The 14,180-nt window shown below is 58.0% G+C and overlaps 1 protein-coding gene across 11 annotated transcripts in view; it reads right to left on the reverse strand.

Annotated features, from left to right (window-relative positions):
* The window catches only part of DCTN1 (dynactin subunit 1), a 70,228-nt gene that overhangs the window by 12,612 nt on the left and 43,436 nt on the right, over positions 1-14,180 (reverse strand). For 7 of the 11 annotated variants that reach the window (XM_040556690.1, XM_040556691.1, XM_040556688.1 and 4 more), the window contains 8 exons: positions 13,010-13,030; positions 9,481-9,669; positions 6,206-6,403; positions 3,480-3,684; positions 2,242-2,320; positions 1,611-1,770; positions 549-653; positions 45-236 (listed from right to left, as the gene is read on the reverse strand). In XM_040556690.1, the coding sequence (XP_040412624.1) occupies positions 45-236; positions 549-653; positions 1,611-1,770; positions 2,242-2,320; positions 3,480-3,684; positions 6,206-6,403; positions 9,481-9,669; positions 13,010-13,030 (1,149 nt within the window). The remainder of the gene's footprint in view (positions 1-44; positions 237-548; positions 654-1,610; positions 1,771-2,241; positions 2,321-3,479; positions 3,685-6,205; positions 6,404-9,480; positions 9,670-13,009; positions 13,031-14,180) is intronic. The other 4 variants (XM_040556695.1, XM_040556694.1, XM_040556689.1 and 1 more) reach the window with 1 other exon arrangement.

Here is a 14,180-nt window from a genome sequence, read left to right on the forward strand (position 1 = left end):
GCCTGCTCCCCAGCCCAGCCCCACCGCAGCGCTGAACGCACTACCTGGAGGTGAGCAGTCAGCTCTCTGTACTTTTTGATGGTCTGCTGGTAGTCGGCCACGGTCTCCTGCGCAGCCTCCACGCGCTTCTCCGCCTCGCGGACCCGCGCCGTTGCCATATCCAGCTGCTCCCGCAGCTCCAGCTCCGTCTCCCGGGCGTTTTCCTGCAGCTCATCATTCATCTCGTTCATGGCTTCCTGGCAAGGGGGCAGCAGGGGACGCAGTTACTCCACAGCCTGGTGTTTTCGGAGCGGAGCGGACGGGCGCCCTGGGGTGCAAAGGGCATGCCCCGCACAGCACACGGGCACGCCGCTCGGAAGTGGCACTGAGCACAATGCCTGTGGAGGCTCCCAGACCCCTCTGGCACTGCTGCCAGGCAGCTCCCAGCACCTCGGGCAGCCTCACTGCCCAGCGAGAGGCTGGGCAGCCCTTGTGCCAGCCCCTCCGCACGGCAGGTGTGAAGGAGGCAGCGCAAGCACTGCCCCTTGTCCCAGAGGAGTTTGCCTTACCAGGTCCCCGACAGTCTCACGCAGCTCCCGGACCTTCTCCTCCAGGTCTAGGTTTCTCTCTGTCAGGGTCTCCACCATCTCTTCAGCACCCAAAGCAGCATCCACCTGGAAGCACGCACCGCATCACAGTACAACCCAGCTGGAGAACGCAGTTTAAAGTCACTTTACACCACAGTGGGATCGTCCTGTGGGACATGGCTGGTGCGCCCCCCTCCCAGTAACAGAGAACACCCCCCTCAGGACAGCAAACACCTCAAACCAGTACAGCCAGCAGCCGGTCCTGTAGCCCCAGCAAGAAGAGCACACGAAAAGCAAGGCTTGGCTCTTACAGTTGTTACTGGCTCTTTAGCTGCAGCTCCAGGGCACAATGTTGAACAGCTTCAGGTCAGTGTAAACGATGCTGACCTTTGGGCTGGGTCTCTAGACTCATGACACAGGCCTTAACAAGCTCCCCGAGGGCCTAGGAGGTGGTTACACACACACACACACACACTTAACAGAGAACGGGTGTTGCAGTCCTTGCACTAAGAGGCATCACCTCTGCCAGCAGCCCACGTCTACATAACCCAGGCAATGCTCAGGTAGCGCGGGGCCAGGTCGCCCTGGGCGAGCAGTTCAGAGAAGTGCCCAGGCAGCTCTGCAGGGAACAAAGATCCACCCCGGGGGCTTCCTCAGGGCGGCCCCACACCCGCACCCACGTCTCAGCCTGGCAAGGAACAAGCCTCACCACGATGGCCAGGCAGGGAGATTACACGGACCAGACCTCAGGGAGCAGCAGATCGCTGCTGGGAAGCACAACCAGCCTGCGCCCTACGCTCGGGAGCCACCCTCGCACCAAGCAGAGCCCAGCACAGCTCCAGGGCTGGAACAGCGTTTGCTTGTGAGTGCAGACCAGAAGTTAAAGTCCCTGCAGCAGTATCATCAACTGAGGCTCTCCAGGAGCGATGGACAGAAAGAGCTGTGCGCCAAGAGGTGACCCAAAGCTGCCTGGCAGCAGCTGCTCGGTGCCCAATGCAGCCCCGAGCTTCCCCTCCCCACCCACCCTTCTGCCAGTGGACTCACCTGCTCCTTTAGCTCATCGACCGTTTTCTCTGCCTGCTTCACCTCTTCCTGAAGCTTCTCCCTCTGCTGGCGCAGGGACTCCAGCTCCGTGTTCTTCTTCTCCATTTGCTTCTGAAGCTTCACATGCTCCTGCTTCTCTGAGGCAGACAAGTCCCGCATCCTTCAAGAGAGCGACCAGACTCACCACCAGCCCAGCAGAGGCCGAGAAGCCGTCCCCTTGCAATACACCACTCCTGGTGGGTTTCAAGACATCGCACCCCCATTTGTGCTGGCTGCCCACTGGCAGTGGGCTGCTGAAGAGCCCTGCTGACCTGCACGGACCAGCTGGGCACGGAGGTGAATTTTTTAAGCTTTCCCAAGGACGTTTGTAATGCCCAACCAGCGCCTGAGCCAGCACCTTTGAAAAAAAATCAGAGCCACAGGGGCTGGAGGGAGCAAAGAAGGCAGAATGGGAAACAAACAACAGAGCACAGGTGAGACAGGGAGGAAGGAACAACTACACATGGGACGGGCTAAAGCACAGAAGGGAAGAACCAAGGGTGTAAAGAAAGACCACGAGGGCACGGGCTCTTACAGGGAGCAACTTCAGCAGCAGCCTCCCAGCCTTCTGAGGAGGCGAGCGGTCTCCTACCTTACTAGAGCTTCCTTGAGTCTTGCATTTTGCTCTTCCAGCTGTTTGACTTGGTAACTGGATGCTGCTCCATCCGAGCCTGGAGTGGAAAGGAAACGTTATTCTGCTTGTGCAGAAATACCAGCTGCTAACCAGATCCAGATCCCTCAACACAAACGTGACGTCGCGAGCACCAGGAGGAGGACAGCTACCTCATACCAAGGGGAAACCCATCTCCTCCTGCACCTGTGCAAAACTGAAGCCTGGTGCCTAACACTGGGCTCACAGGCTGACAGATTCCCCTGACGCCATCGAGGCCATCATTGCAGAGGGAGAACCACCGTACCAGCCCCGCTGGGCCACGGCAGAGCTGCACATCGCCGCGTGCAGCGAGTGCTCTCAGCTCTCATCTCAACCCTCCTGGCCCCCAGGATTCAGCGAAACCAAACTCAAATAAAAAGACATCGCTCACTTCAGCAACGTCCAGGTGTCCCTGCAGGCTACTGCTGTCCTCTCCACATTCTTCCCTCTCCCTCAACACGTCCATCTTTGTCACATCCCTCTACCTGCATGCCTGATCTTCTACGGGTTTGATTTATTTCAGGTATAAATACAAGTATTTATACATGCGTAAGTGCTTAACGGCTGGCTCGTTTCCTGCTGTGTGTAATTTTTAAAGCTCACCTTGAATACAAAGAGCTACAAAGGCACAGGGGAATCAAATCGAGGGCAGTGCACTGGTTTTGAAGCTATGCTCAGTGCAAAGCTGGCAAGTTGGATCTAAAATCAGTGAGCATCAAAAGCAGTTACGTTACCGATCACATGAAGTATGTCCTACTCGCAACACCTTTTGGGGTGGGATCCGCTGGCCCCAGAAACAGTAACGAGTTTTAAAACTAAGCCTCTGGCATTAAACCTGAGCCTCCCCAAGCCCAGGACAAGAATGCTCATCCCCAGGCTCAGAGAGCAGCAGCTCGATCTCTGCCTTTGCAGCGAGGCCGGCGCCCGGCTGAGCACGACACTGAGCTGCTGCCCTGCTGCCCTGCCCTGCCCAGGCGTGGCGGTCGCTCCCTGCCGAGCAGGGCTGGCAGCAGAAAGCCGCGGCGGGTGCCAGGGAGGAGCCGCAGAGGCCAAGCCTCAGCCCCGCTGCGATCAGCGGTGAGGAGCCACCGCAGCTCCCCGGCAGCCACCGGCTCTGCCCTGCGGAGGGGCGCCCCAGCCAAGACCACCCAGAGCTGCCTTCCCAGCTGCTCTCCCACCTTTCTCTTCAATCTCGTGCTTTAGGATCTCCAGGTCCATGGTGAGATATTCCACCTTCTCCTTCAGGGAGTCCACCTCCTGCTGCAGGGACTCTGCTCGCTCCTCCGCCATCTCCTTGTCCAGGGTCGCCATTTCAATCGCGTCGGCGGTGTCTGCCATCTCCTCCATGTAGCGCTCCTTGGCTTCCAGGGCATCTTTGGCTTCCTGTGGCCAAGCACACGCAGGTGAGACCATGCCTTGGATGCCCAAGGCCGGTGATGAGAGCCCTCTCACAAACCACGAGCCTTAGACGATTACAACTCCCACGGCTCTCCCAAAGGGAACAAGTCTCACTGACAAATTGTGTCAGGGCTGAAAGGAGAAGGCCCATCGCCCGTTCCCCCCAGCGTCCATCTCCCCTCTCCCAGGAACCTCTCCCCTCCATCACAAGAGCCCAGCAGGAGCACCCCCACAGAAACCACTCTGCAGGCGAGGGGAGGTGGGCGTGAAGAGAGAAGAGACCTAGACCTGCAGCACTTGTACTGGACCACACAAACAAACAGACCGCTGGGGAAAGAAAAGAAGGAGCCACCGGGACAAAACAGGACAAAGAGCAGAGAGAAGAAAAAGCTCTTTTCTCAGCACTGCTGGAGTGCTGCCGACTGCCCGAGAGCACCGAGCTGCAGCGTGAGGAGCGCATGGCCTGTCCCTGGGGAGCAGAGCGAGCAGTAATCACCAAACAGCAGACACCCAGTGACACCCGCAGGCAGGGCTGGGCAGGGAGCCGTGATTCCCTAACTCGGGCGAGGACAGCACAAAAGCCAGCTGAGAGAAGGCAGCCTAGAGCTATCGTTAGGAGGAGACAAGTCTTCAGAAGAAGGGAGGGATCCAGGAACCCCTCACCTGGGGGGTAAGGACACCACACCCCAGCACGAGCTGGCGCAGGGCTCGTGGGCACGGTGCAAATCCCAGCGGCTCAGCACCTTCCCCTGCTGAACCACGACAGCAGCAGCACAGCCCGATGGAGAAATGCTTCTCCATAAGGAGCAGCGCCCAGGGCCCTCAGCTCCCAGCCCTGGGGCTTTCACTGGCAGCGACTCTCACCAAGCTACCCTGCAGAGCAGGAGCTCGAGATACAGCATGTTAGCTAAAGGGAGAAGAATTTTAACAAATTAAAAGTCTACAACAGACAAACAGGACTGGGAGCCTGCTGGAGGGAGGAACTGACCCAGAGCACGTAAGGAAAGGAACGGTGGAGACCCCCCCCAGGTATTTATACACACTGATAACCCCCCCAGCCCTAAGCCTTCCCTGACACCGTCAGGACATGCTTGGCTCCAACAAGGCTCCAGAGCACTGGATCATCCAAGCGCTGTGCAAGAACAGCTCCTGAGACACTCCAACTTCCTTCAGCCCAGCTCCCAGATAGAACCTGTACTGATCATTGACTCAGCACAACGAAGAAAAGCGTGTGTCACTGCTGTATTTATAACACAGCCACGCTGGGATGGAACTGCTGTACGCGACGAGCACTGTGCAAGGACACTCGGCCCACTCTCAGAGGGGAATCCCCCAGCATAACACAGGAACAAGCAAGAGGGAGGACAAGATGACTCCTCACAAACATCAGAGAGTCAAAGACAAGAGTGCAGGGCAAAAAAACCTCCTTCACGGAGGAAATTAGAAGCGGCATGCCAGTTTCAAGAAATCTGTCAAGACATCCAGGCACTGGGACATCAGGGAAGCTTAGGCCTGCACAGCCGGCATCGGGGGAGGTGAGCAGGTCCTGCTCCATTACCGGTGGGCACGCTCCTACAGGGCTGGCTGTCGCAGCTGCATCGGAAACCTCAGCACCTGGCAATGCTTTTAAAGCTGCTGGAGCCTACCGGTTTCTGAACTGAGCTCCAAGATCTCCAGGAACTCTCCTTCAGACTTTGAAGGTGGGAACAGCAGTTTATCAGCAGGTTTGGAATCTTAACGGTGCCATTCCCACAGCTCTGGCAGAGCTGCAGCAGCAGATTAAACTGGAGAAAGGCAGCTGCTGCCACACGGGGACACCTACCCTGCACGGTCAGATGGACGACCTGCTCCTCAACCATCACACTCTCCATTCCCAGCTATTAAAGGAAACCGCCCCAACTCTGTCTTGTCTTACCCTGCACAAGACTGACAGAGGAATCGATTTGTGGATAGCGCAGACATTCCTGCCTCAAGCTGTCTGACAGATGGGTCAGGCAGGCAGCAGAAAGCAAAGCAATTCCCAGGGTGCACAAAATCTGATACCTTGACAGGCCTGTGCAAGGTCCGCCCAAAGGCTGTCTGCTCTCACAGCTAGCGTGGGTAAAGAAGGAAGCTATGACTCCAGCTCCAGGACAAGCTGCATGCACTACTGCCACGACGCACCAGATGTAGTCGGCACCCACGCGCACATGGTGAATTAAACATGCAGTGTAGTCTGACTGTACTTGGCATTTGCACTGGCAGCTCAATACCTAAATCAATATTTACGTTGGAGAGAACAGCGATAGGTGAGGTCAGAGGCCATTTTACAACCCTGCATGTATTCAGAAGGCCAAGAGCCAGGACAGTCCGCAGTTTAATGCTAGGATATTAAAAAAACAGAACAAAACACACAACTCCCACCCAAAACAAACAAATCATTCTCAGCAACTGAATTAGCCCTGGGATCACTCCTCCCTATGCCAGCCCCAGTATCGTGGCTGCGCGGCTCCCCAGGGATGCCCACCTTTTTGGCCTCCTTTAACCGTTTCTGGAGATCAGCCTGTTGCTCTTGCATTTTGCTCTTCCATTCCTGCACCTGCTCCAGCTGGATCTTGTACTTCTCGAGCTCTTTAAGCTTTGCTTTGTCTTCATTTCGCTTTATCTTCAGAGTCTCCAATTTTTCCTCCAGGTCCCTGACTTGAGAACGCAAATTCTCCTCCTCCTGCAAAGTCAAGCAAAGAATTACCAGAGGGAACAGGAACATTCTTTGGAGAGACCTCCAAAGACATTGATTTAACCCACTGAGAGCAAAACCTCAGAACCTGGCCCAGTCACCCGCCTGTAACTTGGCATCATTACCAGGGCACTTTTAGAAGAGCGCATCACTCTGCACTTGCAGCTACAAAGTTAATCTATTCAACCTGTTGATTATTTCTACACAGAACTCGTGATGTGTTCCCCTTGACACTGACAGAGGCTGGCTCACACATGATGCTGAGCACCTAGCCACTGACTTCACCGGGAACTAAGGATGCCCAAATCTTTTAACAAAAGTAAATAAATAAAACCCGAGGCAGTAACCCGCCCAAATTCACCCTTCGGTAACTCTCCTCCTCCCCCTAGGGTCGCAGCAGAGTTATGGCACGCAGGAAACATTTCCACGAAGAGCAGATCTCACAGAAAGGTTCTAACACAACAACGTGTGCAGCGTTACAGACAGAGCAGCCCGTGCTTTTAGTTATTAGTGTGTAACCCAAACGTGCAGACACACCAGTGGGGCACATCACAAACCGTGCTCATGCCACACGCTTGTTGTGCTCCGTGGGAGCTGCTCCCCTCTCCCTTCCATGGCGTCCAGCCTGCAGACCACGGCAGACCTCTGAAAAAAAGGGGGTCTTGGCCACCGAGGGCTACAGGGGCAAGCCTGGCACAAGCCTAAAGCTGGGAGTGCTGCTGCCTGGAGGCATCAAAGCCAAAAGCTGCCTGTGCTGCGAGCCCCAGCGCAGCTCACACAGCAGCCAGGGTCCCCCAGGGATCCCGCAGCTCCCAGCCTGAATCCACTCCTGCTCCCAGCGGATTTGGGCTGTCAGAAAACCGGCTACGCCTCGAGTAAGACAGGGCCTGAGGCGGTGCTGCCTGATCCTGGTCAGCGCTGGGCCGGGCAGGGCTGCACAGGGACACAGCCGGAGCCCGCGGCGTTGTTTTGTGACCAGTCAAAGTGGCTGAAACTAAAGCTGGTGCATGGGGAAGGGCCCCAGCCCCGAGGTCTCCAACAAGCCACAAATGCTGCCCCCTCGGGGGCCGCATCCCACCCGGCTACAGCATCTCCCCGGACAAGCCTCCTGTTCTCTGGGGAAGGCACAGTGACTGCCCTAAAAAGCGGCGAGGTCAGCGCCGAGTTTCCAATGCAGACGGCTGGGCTGTCACTGGGGAGCTGCCTACGGGGAGGGAAAACATCGCTCGAGCGGCACAAGGCCATAAGGGCATTCAGCCACGCGCGAGGTTTTGCTGAAGAGCGAGTTAGGTCTAGGCAAAGCTCAGCCGCCCGTTGCCGAGCCGACACACAGCTTCCACATGCACACTCATCAAACCAGAGCCGCGGGGCGGCGGTCACCTGGCCTTCGGGGCCCACCCGGGAGGCTGCCGAGGCGCTCTGGGGACAGAGAAAGGTCTCAGTTAGCCGGGCCTGTCCTGGAGGAGACGAGCGGAGCTCTGCGGTCAGGCCCACGGCCACGCCGCGGAGGCCAGGCTGCTCGGGGCTGTCTGGCCAGGGCTGGCTGTCCCCACGGACAAGGCCCCGCGGCCCCCCCAGACCCCTCCCAGCATCCGACCACCCTCACCCTGAGAACCCTTCCCCGGTGCCCGCCGGGGTTTCCTCTGCTGCTGCTTACCTCACCCCCTGCCACCACGCGCCTGTGAGGAAAGCTCGGCGTCTGCATCCTTTAAAGAACACCCTGACCCCACCTGAGGGCCCACCGTCCTTACATTTTGTAGGTGAAGTTGCACAGTGCTGGGTAAAGCTCCCGGTCCCCACCCGGCCCCTGGGTTTCAGTCCCACTCCCCCCTGCCTGCAGCTGCAGCCTGCAAGCGGCACCGCCTGCACTGCCACCACCGGGGACGGTCCCAGGCTCCCCACCGCTGCCCACTCGATCCCACGGCAAGGAAACCTCATCCTGTATTTGCCAGGTCTTTTCTGGCCAGGTCAGCTCCCACTGCCACCTAAATGCTGACACCAGCACGCGGTACCTGGCTGTGAGCAAGGGCAGCAGAAGGGGACGCGGCCCTCCTCTCCCGGCAGGAGCCCCGGCTGAAAGCAGCCCCGTGACCGAAGCTGAAGAGTCACAAAGCTGGGTGACATTAAGGAATGGGCTTTGAAAAAATTCCACACGTCAAACAGTGCAGGAAGACCAGACTTCTCTGCTGCTTTCTCAACCCTGCACATGCCGCTGTCATCAGCGCTACCACGCAAATAGTTTTTGCAGACTTTCCATAAACCTGGTACCACAACCCTCCGGGCCAGGCAGGGCTCAGGGGAACGGCAACATCCTTCCTTCCTTCCCACCCGCTGGTGACTCTTCCAGCCGTTTCCTTGACACACAACCTCAGAGCAGGCTCTCTGTCCTCTCACGCTATTAATTCCTCACCCTTGTGCCCTAAATCTTTCACGAGCTCTCATTTTAACTAATTAATACAAAGCAGGACGGAAGTAATGAAAAACTATTTTAAAGAACAAAAATGGAATGACTACGCAGATATAATTATTAGAAAGACCCAAGCTAGAGAAAGATGGCTCCTCCCTAGGGGTCTGTGCACCTGAAGGCAGCAGTGACCCAGGGCACACCTCCTGCTGGCCTGCCCACTGCGGGTTGCTGATGCCAGTGGGAGGACGGGGGCCGCGTCCCAGCCCTGTGCCGGACACATCAGGGGCACCCCCCGCACCGCCGAGTCGCAGCCTCAGCCCCTCGGCACGTTTCCTGGGGTTGGTCTGACACCACGTGTGTCCCACGGGGACCGGGGAGGGAGAACGCACCAGGAGCCGAGCGAGGCCACGGCACCCTTTGTTTCTCCAGCGCCTTCCCGGGTCTGGGCCATCAGCCTCTGCATCCGGCCCCCGCCAAGCTGGGCCCGCTGCCCCCACAGCCCCGGCTGCCTGCGGGACGAAGCCTGGCAGGCCCCCATGGGGCGGGCAAACGAGCCCTGCACAGGGACCACCGCCGGTCCATTTCCCTCCTACGAGTGCCGGGGGTGTTTTCTCTGCTCCTCTCCCCCACACCGACCGCAGCCGGCGCCGCGCCTTACCTTGGTGGGCGAGGGAACCATCGGTGCCACCGGCGAGGTGAGGGAAGGAGACGGGATGACAGGGGCCACCAGCGGCGTCTGAGCGGGCGTGCTGGGCTCGCTGCTGCTCATCTCCCCGCCAGAGGCAGAGGCCGAGCCCGAGGGCCCGGCCGTGCCGCTGGATGCTGCGGAACTGGTGGTCCGGGTGGGCTGCAAAACAACGCGGGCAGAGGAGAGCATCAGAGGAGAGCGTCTCGGGGGGAGAGGGGGTTTCCACGGCCAGTCTGCCTCCCTGCGCTCACACCTCGCTTCAGTCCTGCCTTCCTTTCACCACGGTGTTGGTCCATTGCCACCACCGTCCTTGAGACCCACATTTCCAGCACAGAGGAAACCCAGAATAAAACTTCAGAGGTGCCTTAGGCTCTCGCACTCCTTTGGTACTTACTGGCTGCAATACGAACGGAGCGGGAGTTCGGGCAGCACAGTCCCACCCAGGCAGGGGGGATGCCCTGGGAGAGGGCTGAGGTCGGGCACAGCTCGCCCAGATGGCAGAAGGGGCTCAGCAGAGCACGGTGACAGGGGGACAGTGATGGCAAAGTGCCTCTGGCTACGCTGAGCACATCCATGACCTGGTTTTACCGAGACCTGCACTGTGCTGAGGATGAACAGCACTCTGGAGATTTCCCAGCAATAAATTCTGTGGGTTTTATGCTACAGAGTCTGACTTGAGCAAAATTCATAGATAATCAGTTGCTGAAGGGAAGGTAAAAGTTTATTATGCCACTACCATAGCTAAAAAACAAACAAAACCACAGATTTTTGTCTGCGCACACAAACCCTGCTACAGGTCGGACGCAGCAGTCCCTCTCCTCCCTCCTGTAGTAACAGGGACAATAAGAGGTTGCCTTGCAAACTATTCCCTTGCGCTACCACATCTGCCCTGCTGCTGCAGTCAGACTGAGCGCCGTGTTCCTCACGCTAAGCCCAGCCGCAGGCACTGCCTTCGCCCATCAGGCGAGCGTGCAGACCGGGTCAGCGAAGGGACTGAGGGGGGTCCTCAGCACTGTCTGCAGACGGGGCACGTGCCCGGGGCTTTTGGGGTTCCAGCTGCGGAGGATGAGACAGCAAAACCCAAAAGCGCACAGAGCCGGGGGCCGGGCAGCTCTCGCCCCTCTGCGCCCTGTGCAGAGGGCTGCGGACACCGGGCTGCCGCGGGAAGGGGCTCGCGCTGCGCCCAGCTCGGGCACGGGGATGCTGCCGACAGCGCCATGTGGACACTGCAGCAGGCTCCCAAACCTGCGTCCTCTGCTTGCAACTGGGCTGTGGGCACAAAGCAACGGATCCTAGGGCAACAGGCGGACAAAATGAAGAGTACCAAGGGTTCATCTGAGCCCAGGGGAAACCAAAGGAACCTGAAAGCAGCGCAGCAGAGCCGCTTCACCAGCGCTTACGGAGCTGCTAACCGCAGGCTGGAAGGCTGGCAGCGAGGCTGGCTGCATAACCCAGGATCGGGGTTCACCTGATCGGCCCCTCACGTGCTGCACTGCTGAAGCACTCATCTCCATGGCACCTAACACCATGTAAATTAATTTCCTGACTGTTTTACTCCTCAGTCTTGGCTTTTTGGTGCACTGCAGTCTCACAAGGCACACAGCTCACCCAGGCTGGCAAGGGATGGGCACTGAGACAGGCACGGCACGGGCAGCACTGCTCCTGCCTGCTAAAGCAGCACTAGGAACAGGGCAATCACCTGCCCTGCTGCAGCCGGGTCTTCTGCAGACTCTTCGCTCATTTTGGCCAAGCCTGGCCCAGCTGCAGTTGATAAACGCCCCACGGACAGGCAGGCTCAGCCTTCCCTCCTGAGCACAGCCCCCGGGAGCAGACCCTGTGGTGCCAAGCCACTCGTGGGATCTCCAAGAAACGTGACGCTCAGAACAAGGAAGTTCTCGTTCCTGCTGCTCTGGGGATTAAAAACACTTCACAGAGCGAGCTTTAAGCTTCTGCGGGCAGGGAGAAGCATCGCCCGGGGACACACCTGGTGCGGCTTAGTGGTGCAGAGCCCGCTGACAGCCTGGTGGCTGGGGCCCGGCAAGGTCCCGGGGATGCGCTTGCTGCCAGGAGGACCACAGGGCAGCGTGCCCTGGCACCCCTAGAGCCCCGAGCAGTTACTGCACAACCCCCACCAGTGGTTCCCACTGAAACCAGTGGCCCAGGACGAGACCTGCCTGCTGACCCCATCTGTTGCGGATGCGGCTGTGAGCCCGACCAGAACAGGGTGCGATGCTCGGGAGGGGCCCTGGGTGCTGTGGGGTGCCCGCTGGTCAGCATGGGCAGCAGCTCTGATCTCAACAGGCATGCACGGATGGCTTCATCTACCTTCCTGCCCGGTGTGGGCGTAGGATCACAGGAGTGGGAGAAAGTCACGCAGGACATCCGCTCCCTGCTCCTCCCCAGCACAGGCAGCACAACATCACTGGAGGGGGGCAGTGGCACAGGATCAGCTGAGAGCTCTCCTGGACTTGCCTGGTAAAGGGCAAGCTCCCAGGTGGGACTGCAAGCTGGCCTGAAATCCACAGCAGCACACCAAAGCTGCTTACCTTGAGCTCACTTCTCTGCCTCGCTGTAAACGTGTCGCACAGGCCCGCAGCAAAACCCCTGCCCTGTCTCAGGCACGTGGGGTTTTACACTTTTAGACGCTTTAGAGGAAATTTTAACCTACAGGTTTTAACCTCGCAGGCTGCTCATATACTGCTGTCACTTTTTTTTTTTTTTTAAACCCATGAGGCCCTACCTCAGGTGGGGCTCTGGTCCTACAGTGCCCAAATGCCCGTTAATTGGGCATTTTTTTCAAGGGACAGCCAGACACCTGGCAGCTGGGATCCCGGCTGCACTGGGACGCAGTGGATCAGCTGCTGCCCTGCTTTGTGTTTCTTGTATACGTCAGTGAAAATGAAGCCCTCCCTGCAGAGTACCCTACACAGAAGAGAGAAAATTGCTTATCGTTTACAAACCATAACTTGGCTATTGAAGAGCTCTTTGAGGTTTTATCTCCCTTGTTTGTTCTCATCCAATCATGTGCTGTGCTCCTTTGCAGGTCCTACTTGCTGGGGCAGACCTCGAAACGTGAGTGATTCTCTGTGCTGGAATCAGTGCAGTCCCAGAAGCTAGCTCTTACCTCTCTCCTCCCGCTGATAAACTCAAGATGCTGCAAAGTCTCCCGCATGAGCTAGCAACAGTCAGTGAGAAGCAAGTAACGACATTAACGGGGACACCAAGCAGCGTGCTCTGCCAGCCAGGCTTGGCATTAGTTCGCTGCCTTTAAGCTCCGCTCTGTTAGATGAGCTCTGGCTAAGAGCACCAAGTTTCTCAATACACGGTTTGCACCAGAAGGCTGTCCCCAGTGACTCTAGAGGAGCACAGTCTTGTGAGCTCCTTCAGGTTCTGCACAAAGGACAACAGCGAACGCACTTTGGGGTCAACACTCAACGAGTTCATAGTTTAGAAAACCAGGGGTGCTCAACGCCCCCGGACCGCAGCTGCTGGTTCTCACCTTGGGCCGCCGGGCGGTGGTCTGGAGGGCAACAGGAGAAGGCAGAGGAGGAGAAACATTCACACAGGGAAAGACAGGAGCAGAGAGACAGACCGCAGCAGCACAGCAGCAGATGCAGCAGAGAACAGGTAAAGGAAACAAAAGACATCACTGCAATTAGTGTGCGTGGCATCAGGTGTTGGTGCTCATTAACCCACGCTCCCAGCACAGCTCCAGGTGAAACCCTGCAAGCAGAGCCCCCAAGGAGACAGAGCCCGGCAGCAGCCCAGCCTCCCGCTCAGGTTTTCTGGCCCAGACCGCCCGGAATTCGCCGTGCCCCAGCCCAACTTCTCCCCCTGTAACATCGGTGCGGGACCACAGGGCTGGCTACAGCCCAAAACCCACGGATCCACGCAGGAGCCAGCCCCAGGACTCCAGCAGGCGCCCTGGGGGCAGAGGCTCCGTTTTCTTCCGAAAAGAGCTTCGGCTTTGCAGGCAAAACCTGGGCTGCCCGGGGTCAGCCTGGAAACGCGGCCACGTTCCTGCAGCACTGCTCAGGGCTCGCCAGCGTTCTGCTGCCAAAAAGGGGGTTTCGCTCAACACACCGTCTTTCCTAGAGAGGTCACAAAACTGTGAGATTGACTTTTTTATTACAAGAAATATAGAAAAAAAAATTTCCTCCCTCCCACCCTTTGTTTCTGAAGGCCCTAGAGCATCGCCAAACCAGCTGCCCACAGAGATGCCAGAGCCCCCGGGCTCCGCTGCTCTTTAGTTGTAAGATTTGTAGGCGTAACATCTCGTGAAGCTTCTTCTCAAACACTACATATTTTCGTCTCATTTCTGGAAACGAATACACCTGTAAGCTTCAAGGCAGGACCCCCTGCCCCCAACACACACGCTGTCTGGGACACAACACGGCAGCAGAACAGCCGTCACCTGCGCAGCGATCTCACGCCACGCGGCTCGGCACGCCCTGCAGGGCAGTCACACGTCGGCACGGACTGTCCCGTTAACAAACGCTGCGCCGTGACCGCTGCAGCAGCGGCCGGCAGCGCTCTTCCACCAGCCCGCAGTGGGGAGAGCTGGACAGCCCCGCAGGCGGCGGGACGCTGAAGCCACCAAAACCGGGCACCTGCACCCTGCAGCAGCTCCGACGCCTGGACAGCAGCACTGGAGAGCGTTTGAAGCTTTC

This window comes from Cygnus olor, chromosome 4 (assembly GCF_009769625.2).
Source record: "Cygnus olor isolate bCygOlo1 chromosome 4, bCygOlo1.pri.v2, whole genome shotgun sequence".
Lineage (NCBI taxonomy): Eukaryota > Metazoa > Chordata > Aves > Anseriformes > Anatidae > Cygnus > Cygnus olor.